This window comes from Octopus sinensis, linkage group LG6 (genome assembly GCF_006345805.1).
Source record: "Octopus sinensis linkage group LG6, ASM634580v1, whole genome shotgun sequence".
Classification (NCBI taxonomy): Eukaryota; Metazoa; Mollusca; class Cephalopoda; order Octopoda; family Octopodidae; genus Octopus; species Octopus sinensis.
The window spans coordinates 135733-153049 of record NC_043002.1 but is presented as its reverse complement, the minus strand read 5'-3'; the positions used below and the strand labels follow the sequence as shown (position 1 = coordinate 153049).

At 36.5% G+C, this 17317-nt stretch overlaps 1 protein-coding gene across 1 annotated transcript in view; it reads right to left on the bottom strand.

Moving 5' to 3' along the window:
• The window catches only part of LOC115213503 (mucin-like protein), a 144616-nt gene that overhangs the window by 5395 nt on the left and 121904 nt on the right, over positions 1 to 17317 (bottom strand). The window contains exon 28 of the mRNA XM_036503530.1: positions 4487 to 4595. Within this exon, the coding sequence (XP_036359423.1) occupies positions 4487 to 4595 (109 nt within the window). The remainder of the gene's footprint in view (positions 1 to 4486; positions 4596 to 17317) is intronic.

Here is a 17317-nt window from a genome sequence, read left to right as displayed (position 1 = left end):
GCAAGCTACCTTAAAGACAAGTGACAATGACCTCATCTTTGTAGCTGGGGATTTCAATGGACATGTCAGGCGGCAGCCTGGTATCTTCATAGTGTACATGGGGGCCACGGAATTGGTTCCTGAAACAAAGAGGGGACAAAGCTACTGGAGTTCTGTGATGCGAATAACCTATTGATCTGTAATACCAACTTCAGGAAACCAGCCAACCACCTGATAACCTACCAATCAGGTGACTATAGTAGCCAGGTTGAATACATTCTCACCAGACAGTGAGATGCAGGGTTGCTCCTAAATAGAGAGGCCCGCCCTGGTGAAGAATGTACCCTTCCCAGCATAGACTAGTCATTAGTGACTTTAGACTCCAGGCCAAGAAGCAGACCAACCTGGAGAAGAAGGATTTGGGAGCTTAACCCTTTTGATACCAACCCAGATGAAACTACCTCTGGCTCTGTAGTACAATTGTCTTGTTTTCATAAATTTTGAATTAAAATCTTCCACCAAACCTTAGTCACAATTTGTGTTCCTAACACTAGCTTAATGATAAATAAGTTATTTTACTAAATTCCTTGTTATATTTAAAATTAATTGAAAGAGACAGAGCATCTCAACAGAAATATGGTAAGGAAAGGGTTTTAAGCACCCTTCATGTGGTCAGAGATTCAAGGACATCCTAATTGAAGAATTTGATGAGAAGGAAGAGGAACTACAAAGTTGTGACATAGAGGACAACTGGGAATTCCTGTGGGACAGCTTGCCGAGTGCCACAGACCAAATCTGTGGCTGGTGCAAAGTCCTATCCAGACTTAGGGTGATATGGTGGTGGAATGATGCTGTAGACAAGGTCATTAGAGCTAAGAGACAGGTATATCTAGCCAGGAAAGAAGCAGAAATTAAGTTTGCTGATGTGCAGTGATGAAAGTACCAAAGACTTGAAGTGTTTTGAATTGTGTGAGAGAAAATTGTGATGTCATAGGAGAGAAATGTGTTCACCTGGATGATGGCGCACTTGCATTTAATGATTCTGCAAAGAAAGAGGCTTGGAGAAGCCATTATGAAAGACTGCTGAATGTGGAGAATGAATGGGAGGAGGAGAGTTTGCCAAATGTTAACCCAATTGAGGAACCAGCTACCCGAATTGACAGTACCTTGGTAGATAAAGCAATTAAGGATATGAAGACAGAGAAAGCCACTGGCCCATCAGGAGTCACTGTTGAGGTGCTTAAAATATCAGGCAGTGTGGGTTATAGTCTTGTCACCCACATCGTAAATCAGGTGATTCACAAAGGAGTCATACCCAATGACTGGTACAGCAGTACCATGGTCAATTGCTACAAAGGTTGGATCAGGTGATGAAAGTTACAGAGAGGGTCTTAGTCCAACTAATTAGGAAGAGAGTTAGTCTAGATGAGATTCAGTTTGGTTTTATGCCAGGCAGGAGCACAACTGATTGATGCTATATTTCTGGAAGGGCAGCTGCAGGAGAAATGCGTAGTCAAAGCTAAACCTCTGTACTTGGCTTTTGTTGACTTGGAGAAAGCCTTTGACAGGGTCTCCCAATCCATTATCTAGTGGTCAATGCGGAAACTAGGGATAGAAGGATGGTTGATGAAAGCTGTACAAGCCATGTGCATGGATGCTACTAGTAAGGTGAGGGTTGGCAATGAGTACAGCAAAGAATTCAGGGTACAAGTAGGGGTTCATTAAGGATTGGTGCTCAGTTCCCTCTTCATCATAGTCCTCCAGGCAATAACAGATGAATTTAAGACAGGCTGCTCCTGGGAGTTCCACTAAGCTGATGATCTTGTTCTTATAGATGAATCACTACCAGAAGTAGAGAAAAAGTTTCAGATATGGAAGCAAGGTCTAGAATCGAAGGACCTTAAAGTTAACCTAGCAAAAACCAAAGTTTTAGTAAGTAGGAAGGCAGACAAATCACAAATCCCTTCAGGTAGATGGCTCTGCTCGATCTGTAGAAAAGGTGTAGGTAGAAACGCCATAAGATGCACCTGATGTAAGCTTTGGACACATAAAAGGTGCAGCAATATCAGAGGAAAGTTAAAAGGGAAAATAGCTTTTGTGTGTGGAAGATGCACAGGTAGAATAAACACCGAAAATATACAGGAAATAGACTCCATCAACTGCCAGTGGGGGTAAGCTAGAGGTAGTAGATAGCTTCTGTTATCTAGGTGACCATGTTAGTAGTGGAGGTGGATGCACCAAGAGCATGGCTGTGAGAATAAAATTAGGCTGGGCAAAGTTCAGAGAGCTCTTACCACTGCTGGCAACAAAGGGCCTCTCCCTCAAAGTGAAAGGCAGATTATATGATGCCTATGTGCAAACAGTTATGCTACACAGCAGAGAAACATGGGCTGTGACAGCCTAGGGCATGTGCAGGAATGAAAGAAATAAAGTCAGTATGCTTCACTGGATGTGAAATATCAGTGTGCATGTTTGACAGAGTGTAAGCATCTTGAGAGAAAACTTAGGCATAAGAGGCATCAGATGTGGTGCGCAAAAGAGACAGCTGTGCTGGTATGGTCATGTGATGTGTGTGGATGAAAGCAGCTGTGTAGAGAAGTGCTGATCTCTAGCTGTGGAGGGAACCTGTGAAAGAAGAAGACCCAAGAAGACACAAGATGATGTAGTGAAGCATGTTCTTTGAACTTTGGGCTTCACAAAGGCAATGGCAAGTGACTGAGACCGTTGGTGATATGCTGTGCTGGAGAAGACCCACGAATCCAAGGGAGATTGTAGTTGCAGCTGATGCTGGTGTCAGGTAGCTGGTACCCATGGTGGTAGCATGTAAAAAGCATCCTTCAAGTGTTGGGTCTCACAGAGGTAATGATAAATGACAAAGGCCATTGGCATTATGTCTTGCTTGAGAAGAAGACCCATCAAGCCAAGTAAAATTGCAGTTGTGGCAGATACTGGTGTTGCACAATGGTACCCACACTGGTGGCACATAAAAGCATCCATTACATTTTCGGAGTGGATGTTGTTGGAAGGGTATCCAGCAATAGAAACTATGCCAAATCAGACTGGATCCTGGTGCAGTCTTCCAGCTTGACAGCCCTGGTCAAACCATCCAACCCATGCTGGCTTTGACAATGGATGATGATGATGATATACATAATACATATACGAGTTTTGAGTGCAGTTGGACATTTATTTGAAATCCCTACAATCGTTTCCATGCAATTTAGTTCTCTAGACTCAGGTGTTTGGTTATGTAACTGTTTCCCTGCATTATGACATCTAGTTGTGTTTCCTAGATCTCATAATGCAGCAAAGCAGTTTTCTGAGTATGTTCTACCCTCACGTCAGTCCCTAATTCTCCAACAACTTTCTCAAATCTAGTTGTTAATGTTCCCAGTACCCCTACAACTACTGAGATAACAATTACTTTCTCCATTAACCACATTTGTGAAACCTCATTTTTTAGTGGCTTGCACTTCTCAATATTTTCCAGTTCTTCATCATCCACTCATAGTTTCCCAGGTATAGCAATATTTATGATTTTGAAGGCGGCGAGCTGGCAGAAGCATTAGCATGCTGGGCAAAATGCTTAGCGGTATTCCATCTGTCTTCTGAGTTCAAATTCTGCCAAGGTCAACTTTGCCTTTCATCCTTTTGGAGTCGATAAAGTAAGTTCCAGTTGTGTACTAGGGTCGATCTAATTGACTGGTCCCCTCCCCCAAAATTTCAGACCTTGTGCCTAGAGTACAAAAGAATATTTATGATTTTGGTTTCCATCCTCATTTTATCAACTACAGGGCAGATCACAGGGCAGTAATCCCTGATTCACACAAGATTGAAAAATTCCACAAGATCTTATATAATTTCAATGTCATTTCAAGATTGTACTTTTCACACAATTTCCAATGAACAGATGGCACTATGTTACCATGTCACCTTTTGTATTCCTTTTCAGCTAATTTTGCTACACTCGTTCACAATATGTGAAACCATTTAATTTTTTGCCACACATCCCATAAAATGGTAATTCACTACTCTTTTCTGTTTGGAACTTGGAGTAATTAGTTCTCAGAGTTTGTTCTGGCAAAGTTTCTACAGCCAGATGCCCTTCCTAGTGCCAACCACTTTACAGAGTGTGCTGGGTGATATTTATGTGGTGCTGACACAAGTGCCACTTATGCGATTACAGGGCACCAGTATAAGTGTTCTGTACATGGTGCTGGTGTGGCGTCAGCACGACTGCTTCTCACATTGCACTGACAGCGATTAATTTCAAACAAGTCAGTGTTTAGTTTTGCAATTGCAAATAATTTTTTTGTTCCTGAATTTGCTTCAGTCACACTAACGAATATCCCAGTTCCACTTGAAGGCAATATGTTCAACCTCATAAGTTGCACAAATAAACAGTATCGATAAAAATATATATTTGAACAATCTCAGACTACAAATTTCTTACATTTAAGAAAATAAAAGCAAAATAGGGAATGTTATGTAGCAAGATGGAACTTACAGCTTTTACATTGCTCATGTCAATGCCTTTGTCGTCCACTTTTTTACTGCTTCTTAATTCGGCAGGATCAGTAAAATTGCTTCCAGTTTTTGATGGCTTCTTGTATTTCCTGTAAAAATAAAAACATTTGCAAGTTAAATAATTGTAGGAGGAATAATTAACAATTACCCTTTATTGAAACAAACTGAAGGAAACACCAATTTGAAGCATTAAAAGCAGGAAAGTGGCAGAACAACTAAAGCCTTTCATTTAGTTCTGTTATATTTACGTTGAAACCCCACAAAGTCTGACTTAGTCTTTTATCTCCCTGAAATGATAAAGTAGCAGATATTTAGTAGATCAGCACAACTGATTCTGCCTACCCCCTATTAATTGTGGCTTTGTGTTTATATGAATAATCAAGGATGCAAAACTTTCTGAACATTAAAGAACTATTTCTGAAAAAAAATATTTAAGCAGCATTGACTAAGCTACATTGTAGTGGCAAAATGAGTGATAATTAACCCTTTCGTTACTGGATTTATTTTGAGATGCTTTGTGTTTCTTTCAATTACTTTAAATATCACAAAGAATTTAGTAAAATAACTTAATTATCTTTAAGCTACTGTTAGGAACATAAATTGTGACTAAGGTTTGGTGGAAGATTTCAATTCAAAACTTATGAAGACAAGACATTTGTACTCAGAGCCGGCTTCAGCCAGGTTGGTAACGAAAGGGTTAATGCATAACAATCACCCAATAAACTGAAGACATTATTATTTCCTGTTCCTAGTTATTCTAGAAATAACCAAACAGGATCACATTATTGAATCTCTCAGGACTTTTGTAATGAATGTCACGGGACTTTTGTAATGAATGTCACGGGACTTTTGTAATGGATGTAACAGGACTTTTGTAATGAATGTAACAGGACTTTTGTAATGAATGTCACGGGACTTTTGTAATGGATGTAACAGGACTTTTGTAATGAATGTCATGGGACTTTTGTAATGGATGTAATGGGACTTTTGTAATGAATGTAACGGGACTTTTGTAATGAATGTCACGGGACTTTTGTAATGGATGTCATGGGACTTTTGTAATGGATGTCACGGGACTTTTGTAATGAATGTAACAGGACTTTTGTAATGAATGTCACGGGACTTTTGTAATGAATGTCACGGGAGTTTTGTAATGAATGTAACAGGACTTTTGTAATGGATGTAACAGGACTTTTGTAATGAATGTCACGGGACTTTTGTAATGAATGTAACGGGTCTTTTGTAATGAATGTAACGGGACTTTTGTAATGAATGTCACGGGACTTTTGTAATGGATGTAACAGGACTTTTGTAATGAATGTAACGGGACTTTTGTAATGGATGTAACAGGAGTTTTGTAATGGATGTAACAGGACATTTGTAATGAATGTCACGGGACTTTTGTAATGAATGTAACAGGACTTTAGTAATGAATGTCACGGGTCTTTTGTAATGAATGTCACGGGACTTTTGTAATGAATGTAACAGGACTTTTGTAATGAATGTCACGGGACTTTTGTAATGAATGTCACGGGACTTTTGTAATGAATGTCACGGGACTTTTGTAATGAATGTAACAGGACTTTTGTAATGAATGTAACAGGACTTTTGTAATGAATGTCACAGGACTTTTGTAATGAATGTCACGGGACTTTTGTAATGAATGTAACAGGACTTTTGTAATGGATGTAACAGGACATTTGTAATGAATGTCACGGGACTTTTGTAATGAATGTAACAGGACTTTAGTAATGAATGTCACGGGACTTTTGTAATGAATGTAACAGGACTTTTGTAATGAATGTCACGGGACTTTTGTAATGAATGTCACGAGACTTTTGTAATGAATGTCACGGGACTTTTGTAATGAATGTAACAGGACTTTTGTAATGAATGTCACGGGACTTTTGTAATGAATGTAACGGGACTTTTGCAATGAATGTAACAGGACTTTTGTAATGAATGTAACGGGAATTTTATAATGAATGTAACAGGACTTTTGTAATGAATGTAACAGGACTTTTGTAATGAATGTAACGGGACTTTGTAATGAATGTAACAGGTCTTTTGTAATGAATGTAACGGGACTTTTGTAATGAATGTCACGGGACTTTTGTAATGAATGTAACGGGACTTTTGTAATGAATGTCACGGGACTTTTGTAATGAATGTCAAGGGACTTTTGTAATGAATGTCAAGGGACTTTTGTAATGAATGTCATGGGACTTTTGTAATGAATGTAACAGGACGTTTGTAATGAATGTAACAGGACTTTTGTAATGAATGTCACGGGACTTTTGTAATGAATGTCACGGGACTTTTGTAATGAATGTAACGGGACTTTTGTAATGAATGTAACGGGCCTTTTGTAATGGATGTAACAGGACTTTTGTAATGGATGTAACGGGACTTTTGTAATGAATGTAACGGGACTTCTGTAATGAATGTAACAGGACTTTTGTAATGAATGTAACAGGACTTTTGTAATGAATGTAACTGGACTTTTGTAATGAATGTAACGGGACTTTTGTAATGAATGTAACGGGACTTTTGTAATGAATGTCACGGGACTTTTGTAATGAATGTAACGGGACTTTTGTAATGAATGTCACGGGACTTTTGTAATTAATGTCAAGGGACTTTTGTAATGAATGTCACGGGACTTTTGTAATGAATGTAACGGGACTTTTGTAATGAATGTCACGGGACTTTTGTAATGAATGTCACGGGACTTTTGTAATGAATGTAACAGGACTTTTGTAATGAATGTAACAGGACTTTTGTAATGAATGTAACAGGACTTTTGTAATGAATGTAACGGGACTTTGAAATGAATGTAACAGGACTTTTGTAATGAATGTAACGGGACTTTTGTAATGAATGTAACGGGACTTTTGTAATGAATGTCACGGGACTTTTGTAATTAATGTCAAGGGACTTTTGTAATGAATGTCACGGGACTTTTGTAATGAATGTAACGGGACTTTTGTAATGAATGTCACGGGACTTTTGTAATTAATGTCAAGGGACTTTTGTAATGAATGTCACGGGACTTTTGTAATGAATGTAACAGAACTTTTGTAATGAATGTCACGGGACTTTTGTAATGAATGTCACGGGACTTTTGTAATGAATGTAACAGGACTTTTGTAATGAATGTAACAGGACTTTTGTAATGAATGTAACAGGACTTTTGTAATGAATGTAACGGGACTTTTGTAATGAATGTAACGGGACTTTTGTAATGAATGTAACAGGACTTTTGTAATGAATGTAACGGGACTTTTGTAATGAATGTAATGGGACTTTTGTAATGAATGTCACGGGACTTTTGTAATGAATGTAACGGGACTTTTCTAATGAATGTAACGGGCCTTTTGTAATGGATGTAACAGGACTTTTGTAATGGATGTAACAGGACTTTTGTAATGAATGTCACGGGAATTTGTAATGAATGTCACGGGACTTTTGTAATGAATGTAACTGGACTTTTGTAATGAATGTAACGGGACTTTTGTAATGAATGTAACGGGACTTTTGAAGTAATGAATGTAACGGACTTTTGTAATGAATGTAACGGACTTTTGTAATGAATGTACGGGACTTTTGTAATGAGTGTCACGGGACTTTTGTAATGAATGTAACGGGACTTTTGTAATGAATGTAACGGGACTTTTGTAATGAATGTCACGATACTTTTGTAATGAATGTAACGGGACTTTTGTAATGAATGTAACGGGACTTTTGTAATGAATGTAACAGGACTTTTGTAATGAATGTAACGGGACTTTTGTAATGAATGTAACGGGACTTTTGTAATGAATGTAACAGGACTTTTGTAATGAATGTAACAGGACTTTTGTAATGAATGTAATGGGACTTTTGTAATGAATGTAACAGGACTTTTGTAATGAATGTAACAGGACTTTTGTAATGAATGTAACGGGACTTCGTAATGAATGTAACAGGACTTTTGTAATGAATGTCACGGGACTTTTGTAATGAATGTATCGGGACTTTTGTAATGAATGTCACGGGACTTTTGTAATGAATGTCAAGGGACTTTTGTAATGAATGTCACGGGACTTTTGTAATGAATGTAACAGGACTTTTGTAATGAATGTCACGGGACTTTTGTAATGAACGTCACGGGACTTTTGTAATGAATGTAACAGGACTTTTGTAATGAATGTAACAGGACTTTTGTAATGAATGTAACAGGACTTTTGTAATGAATGTCACGGGACTTTTGTAATGAATGTAACAGGACTTTTGTAATGAATGTAACAGGACTTTTGTAATGAATGTAACAGGACTTTTGTAATGAATGTAACGGGACTTTTGTAATGAATGTAACAGGACTTTTGTAATGAATGTAATGGGACTTTTGTAATGAATGTCACGGGACTTTTGTAATGAATGTAACGGGACTTTTGTAATGAATGTAACGGGCCTTTTGTAATGGATGTAACAGGACTTTTGTAATGGATGTAACAGGACTTTTGTAATGAATGTCACGGGACTTTTGTAACGAATGTCACGGGACTTTTGTAATGGATGTAACAGGACTTTTGTAATGAATGTAACGGGACTTTTGTAAGGGATGTAACAGGACTTTTGTAACGAATGTAACAGGAATTTTGTATTGAATGTCACGGGACTTTTGTAATGAATGTCCCGGGACTTTTGTAATGAATGTAACGGGACTTTTGTAATGGATGTAACAGGACTTTTGTAATGGATGTAACGGGACTTTTGTAATGGATGTAACAGGACTTTTGTAATGAATGTCACGGGACTTTTGTAACGAATGTCACGGGACTTTTGTAACGAATGTCACGGGACTTTTGTAATGGATGTAACAGGACTTTTGTAATGAATGTAACGGGACTTTTGTAATGAATGTAACGGGACTTTTGTAATGAATGTAACAGGACTTTTGTAATGGATGTAACAGGAGTTTTGTAATGGATGTAACAGGACATTTGTAATGAATGTAACAGGACTTTTGTAATGAATGTCACGGGACTTTTTAATGAATGTAACAGGACTTTTGTAATGAATGTCACGGGACTTTTGTAATGAATGTCACGGGACTTTTGTAATGAATGTCACGGGACTTTTGTAATGAATGTAACGGGACTTTTGTAATGAATGTAACAGGACTTTTGTAATGAATGTAACGGGACTTTTGTAATGAATGTAACGGGACTTTTGCAATGAATGTAACAGGACTTTTGTAATGAATGTAACGGGAATTTTGTAATGAATGTAACAGGACTTTTGTAATGAATGTAACAGGACTTTTGTAATGAATGTAACGGGACTTTGTAATGAATGTAACAGGTCTTTTGTAATGAATGTAACGGGACTTTTGTAATGAATGTCACGGGACTTTTGTAATGAATGTCACGGGACTTTTGTTATGAATGTCAAGGGACTTTTGTTATGAATGTCATGGGACTATTGTAATGAATGTCATGGGACTTTTGTAATGAATGTAACAGGACGTTTGTAATGAATGTAACAGGACTTTTGTAATGAATGTAACGGGACTTTGTAATGAATGTAACAGGACTTTTGTAATGAATGTAACAGGACTTTTGTAATGAATGTAACGGGACTTTTGTAATGAATGTAACGGGACTTTTGTAATGAATGTAACAGGACTTTTGTAATGAATGTAATGGGACTTTTGTAATGAATGTCACGGGACTTTTGTAATGAATGTAACGGGCCTTTTGTAATGAATGTAACGGGACTTTTGTAATGAATGTAACGGGACTTTTGTAATGAATGTAACGGGACTTTTGTAATGAATGTAACAGGACTTTTGTAATGAATGTAACAGGACTTTTGTAATGAATGTAACGGGACTTTTGTAATGAATGTAACAGGACTTTTGTAATGAATGTAACAGGACTTTTGTAATGAATGTAACGGGACTTTGTAATGAATGTAACAGGACTTTTGTAATGAATGTAACGGGACTTTTGTAATGAATGTCACGGGACTTTTGTAATGAATGTATCGGGACTTTTGTAATGAATGTCATGGGACTTTTGAAATGAATGTCAAGGGACTTTTGTAATGAATGTCACGGGACTTTTGTAATGAATGTAACAGGACTTTTGTAATGAACGTCACGGGACTTTTGTAATGAATGTCACGGGACTTTTGTAATGAATGTAACGGGCCTTTTGTAATGGATGTAACAGGACTTTTGTAATGGATGTAAGAGGACTTTTGTAATGAATGTAACGGGACTTCTGTAATGAATGTAACGGGACTTCTGTAATGAATGTAACAGGACTTTTGTAATGAATGTAACAGGACTTTTGTAATGAATGTAACGGGACTTTGTAATGAATGTAACAGGACTTTTGTAATGAATGTAACGGGACTTTTGTAATGAATGTCACGGGACTTTTGTAATGAATGTAACGGGACTTTTGTAATGAATGTCACGGGACTTTTGTAATTAATGTCAAGGGACTTTTGTAATGAATGTCACGGGACTTTTGTAATGAATGTAACAGGACTTTTGTAATGAATGTCACGGGACTTTTGTAATGAATGTCACGGGACTTTTGTAATGAATGTAAGAGGACTTTTGTAATGAATGTAAGAGGACTTTTGTAATGAATGTAACAGGACTTTTGTAATGAATGTAATGGGACTTTGTAATGAATGTAACAGGACTTTTGTAATGAATGTAACGGGACTTTTGTAATGAACGTCACGGGACTTTTGTAATGAATGTAACGGGACTTTTGTAATGAATGTCACGGGACTTTTGTAATTAATGTCAAGGGACTTTTGTAATGAATGTCACGGGACTTTTGTAATGAATGTAACAGGACTTTTGTAATGAATGTCACGGGACTTTTGTAATGAATGTCACGGGACTTTTGTAATGAATGTAACAGGACTTTTGTAATGAATGTAACAGGACTTTTGTAATGAATGTAACAGGACTTTTGTAATGAATGTAACGGGACTTTTGTAATGAATGTAACGGGACTGTTGTAATGAATGTAACAGGACTTTTGTAATGAATGTAACGGGACTTTTGTAATGAATGTCACGGGACTTTTGTAATGAATGTAACGGGACTTTTGTAATGAATGTAACGGGCCTTTTGTAATGGATGTAACAGGACTTTTGTAATGGATGTAACAGGACTTTTGTAATGAATGTCACGGGAATTTGTAATGAATGTCACGGGACTTTTGTAATGAATGTAACGGGACTTTTGTAATGAATGTAACGGGACTTTTGTAATGAATGTAACGGGACTTTTGTAATGAATGTAACGGGACTTTTGTAATGAATGTAACGGGACTTTTGTAATGAGTGTCACGGGACTTTTGTAATGAATGTAACGGGACTTTTGTAATGAATGTCACGGGACTTTTGTAATGAATGTAACGGGACTTTTGTAATGAATGTAACGGGACTTTTGTAATGAATGTAACAGGACTTTTGTAATGAATGTAACGGGACTTTTGTAATGAATGTAACAGGACTTTTGTAATGAATGTAACAGGACTTTTGTAATGAATGTAACGGGACTTTTGTAATGAATGTAACAGGACTTTTGTAATGAATGTAACAGGACTTTTGTAATGAATGTAACGGACTTTTGTAATGAATGTAACAGGACTTTTGTAATGAATGTAACGGGACTTTTGTAATGAATGTCACGGGACTTTTGTAATGAATGTATCGGGACTTTTGTAATGAATGTCACGGGACTTTTGTAATGAATGTCAAGGGACTTTTGTAATGAATGTCACGGGACTTTTGTAATGAATGTAACAGGACTTTTGTAATGAATGTCACGGGACTTTTGTAATGAACGTCACGGGACTTTTGTAATGAATGTAACAGGACTTTTGTAATGAATGTAACAGGACTTTTGTAATGAATGTAACAGGACTTTTGTAATGAATGTAACGGGACTTTTGTAATGAATGTAACAGGACTTTTGTAATGAATGTAATGGGACTTTTGTAATGAATGTCACGGGACTTTTGTAATGAATGTAACGGGACTTTTTTAATGAATGTAACGGGCCTTTTGTAATGGATGTAACAGGACTTTTGTAATGGATGTAACAGGACTTTTGTAATGAATGTCACGGGAATTTGTAATGAATGTCACGGGACTTTTGTAATGAATGTAAATGAATGTAACAGGACTTTTGTAATGAATGGAACGGGACTTTTGTAATGAATGTCACGGGACTTTTGTAATGAACGTCACGGGACTTTTGTAATGAATGTAACAGGACTTTTGTAATGAATGTAACAGGACTTTTGTAATGAATGTAACGGGACTTTTGTAATGAATGTAACAGGACTTTTGTAATGAATGTAACAGGACTTTTGTAATGAATGTAACGGGACTTTGTAATGAATGTAACAGGACTTTTGTAATGAATGTAACAGGACTTTTGTAATGAATGTAACGGGACTTTTGTAATGAATGTAACGGGACTTTTGTAATGAATGTAACAGGACTTTTGTAATGAATGTAATGGGACTTTTGTAATGAATGTCACGGGACTTTTGTAATGAATGTAACGGGACTTTTGTATGAATGTACGGGCTTTTGTAATGAATGTAACGGGACTTTTGTAATGAATGTAACAGGACTTTTGTAATGAATGTCATGGGAATTTGTAATGAATGTCACGGGACTTTTGTAATGAATGTAACGGGACTTTTGTAATGAATGTAACGGGACTTTTGTAATGAATGTAACGGGACTTTTGTAATGAATGTAACGGGACTTTTGTAATGAATGTAACGGGACTTTTGTAATGAATGTAACGGGACTTTTGTAATGAATGTAACGGGACTTTTGTAATGAGTGTCACGGGACTTTTGTAATGAATGTAACGGGACTTTTGTAATGAATGTAACGGGACTTTTGTAATGAATGTCACGGGACTTTTGTAATGAATGTCACGGGACTTTTGTAATGAATGTCACGGGACTTTTGTAATGAATGTCACGGGACTTTTGTAATGAATGTAACGGGACTTTTGTAATGAATGTAACGGGACTTTTGTAATGAATGTAACGGGACTTTTGTAATGAATGTAACAGGACTTTTGTAATGAATGTAACAGGACTTTTGTAATGAATGTAACGGGACTTTTGTAATGAATGTAACAGGACTTTTGTAATGAATGTAACAGGACTTTTGTAATGAATGTAACGGGACTTTGTAATGAATGTAACAGGACTTTTGTAATGAATGTAACGGGACTTTTGTAATGAATGTCACGGGACTTTTGTAATGAATGTATCGGGACTTTTGTAATGAATGTATCGGGACTTTTGTAATGAATGTCATGGGACTTTTGAAATGAATGTCAAGGGACTTTTGTAATGAATGTCACGGGACTTTTGTAATGAATGTAACAGGACTTTTGTAATGAAGTAACGGGGACTTTTGTAATGAATGTAACGGGACTTTTGTAATGAATGTAACGGGACTTTTGTAATGAATGTAACAGGACTTTTGTAATGAATGTAAGAGGACTTTTGTAATGAATGTAAGAGGACTTTTGTAATGAATGTAACAGGACTTTTGTAATGAATGTAATGGGACTTTGTAATGAATGTAACAGGACTTTTGTAATGAATGTAACAGGACTTTTGTAATGAATGTAACGGGACTTTTGTAATGAATGTCACGGGACTTTTGTAATGAATGTAACGGGACTTTTGTAATGAATGTCACGGGACTTTTGTAATGAATGTCAAGGGACTTTTGTAATGAATGTCACGGGACTTTTGTAATGAATGTCACGGGACTTTTTGTAATGAATGTAACAGACTTTTGTAATGAATGTAAGAGGACTTTTGTAATGAATGTACGGGACTTTTGTAATGAATGTAATGGACTTTTGTAATGAATGTAAGGACTTTTGTAATGAATGTAACAGGACTTTTGTAATGAATGTAACGGGACTTTTGTAATGAATGTCACGGGACTTTTGTAATGAATGTAACGGGACTTTTGTAATGAATGTCACGGGACTTTTGTAATGAATGTCAAGGGACTTTTGTAATGAATGTCACGGGACTTTTGTAATGAATGTAACAGGACTTTTGTAATGAATGTCACGGGACTTTTGTAATGAATGTCACGGGACTTTTGTAATGAATGTAACAGGACTTTTGTAATGAATGTAACAGGACTTTTGTAATGAATGTAACAGACTTTTGTAATGAATGTAACGGGACTTTTGTAATGAATGTAACGGGACTTTTGTAATGAATGTAACGGGACTTTTGTAATGAATGTAACGGGACTTTTGTAATGAATGTAACGGGACTTTTGTAATGAATGTAACGGGACTTTTGTAATGAATGTAACGGGCCTTTTGTAATGGATGTAACAGGACTTTTGTAATGGATGTAACAGGACTTTTGTAATGAATGTCACGGGAATTTGTAATGAATGTCACGGGACTTTTGTAATGAATGTAACGGGACTTTTGTAATGAATGTAACGGGACTTTTGTAATGAATGTAACGGGACTTTTGTAATGAATGTAACGGGACTTTTGTAATGAATGTAACGGGACTTTTGTAATGAGTGTCACGGGACTTTTGTAATGAATGTAACGGGACTTTGTAATGAATGTAACAGGACTTTTGTAATGAATGTAACGGGACTTTTGTAATGAATGTCACGGGACTTTTGTAATGAATGTATCGGGACTTTTGTAATGAATGTCACGGGACTTTTGTAATGAATGTCAAGGGACTTTTGTAATGAATGTCACGGGACTTTTGTAATGAATGTAACAGGACTTTTGTAATGAATGTCACGGGACTTTTGTAATGAACGTCACGGGACTTTTGTAATGAATGTAACAGGACTTTTGTAATGAATGTAACAGGACTTTTGTAATGAATGTAACAGGACTTTTGTAATGAATGTAACGGGACTTTTGTAATGAATGTCACGGACTTTTGTAATGAATGTAATGGGACTTTTGTAATGAATGTCACGGGACTTTTGTAATGAATGTAACGGGACTTTTTTAATGAATGTAACGGGCCTTTTGTAATGGATGTAACAGGACTTTTGTAATGGATGTAACAGGACTTTTGTAATGAATGTCACGGGAATTTGTAATGAATGTCACGGGACTTTTGTAATGAATGTAAATGAATGTAACAGGACTTTTGTAATGAATGGAACGGGACTTTTGTAATGAATGTCACGGGACTTTTGTAATGAACGTCACGGGACTTTTGTAATGAATGTAACAGGACTTTTGTAATGAATGTAACAGGACTTTTGTAATGAATGTAACGGGACTTTTGTAATGAATGTAACAGGACTTTTGTAATGAATGTAACAGGACTTTTGTAATGAATGTAACGGGACTTTGTAATGAATGTAACAGGACTTTTGTAATGAATGTAACAGGACTTTTGTAATGAATGTAACGGGACTTTTGTAATGAATGTAACGGGACTTTTGTAATGAATGTAACAGGACTTTTGTAATGAATGTAATGGGACTTTTGTAATGAATGTCACGGGACTTTTGTAATGAATGTAACGGGACTTTTGTAATGAATGTAACGGGCCTTTTGTAATGGATGTAACGGGACTTTTGTAATGGATGTAACAGGACTTTTGTAATGAATGTCATGGGAATTTGTAATGAATGTCACGGGACTTTTGTAATGAATGTAACGGGACTTTTGTAATGAATGTAACGGGACTTTTGTAATGAATGTAACGGGACTTTTGTAATGAATGTAACGGGACTTTTGTAATGAATGTAACGGGACTTTTGTAATGAATGTAACGGGACTTTTGTAATGAATGTAACGGGACTTTTGTAATGAATGTAACGGGACTTTTGTAATGAATGTAACGGGACTTTTGTAATGAATGTCACGGGACTTTTGTAATGAATGTCACGGGACTTTTGTAATGAATGTCACGGGACTTTTGTAATGAATGTAACGGGACTTTTGTAATGAATGTAACGGGACTTTTGTAATGAATGTAACGGGACTTTTGTAATGAATGTAACGGACTTTTGTAATGAATGTAACGGGACTTTTGTAATGAATGTAACAGGACTTTTGTAATGAATGTAACAGGACTTTTGTAATGAATGTAACGGGACTTTGTAATGAATGTAACAGGACTTTTGTAATGAATGTAACGGGACTATTGTAATGAATGTCACGGGACTTTTGTAATGAATGTATCGGGACTTTTGTAATGAATGTCATGGGACTTTTGAAATGAATGTCAAGGGACTTTTGTAATGAATGTCACGGGACTTTTGTAATGAATGTAACAGGACTTTTGTAATGAACGTCACGGGACTTTTGTAATGAATGTAACAGGACTTTTGTAATGAATGTAACAGGACATTTGTAATGAATGTAACAGGACTTTTGTAATGAATGTAACAGGACTTTTGTAATGAATGTAACGGGACTTTTGTAATGAATGTAACAGGACTTTTGTAATGAATGTAACGGGACTTTTGTAATGAATGTAACGGGACTTTTGTAATGAATGTAATGGGACTTTTTTAATGAATGTAATGGGACTTTTGTAATGAATGTAACAGGACTTTTGTAATGAATGTAACAGGACTTTTGTAATGAATGTCACGGGACTTTTGTAATGAATGTAACGGGACTTTGTAATGAATGTCACAGGACTTTTGTAATGAATGTCATGGGACTTTTGTAATGAATGTAACGGGACTTTTAATGAATGTAACGGGACTTTTGTAATGAATGTAACGG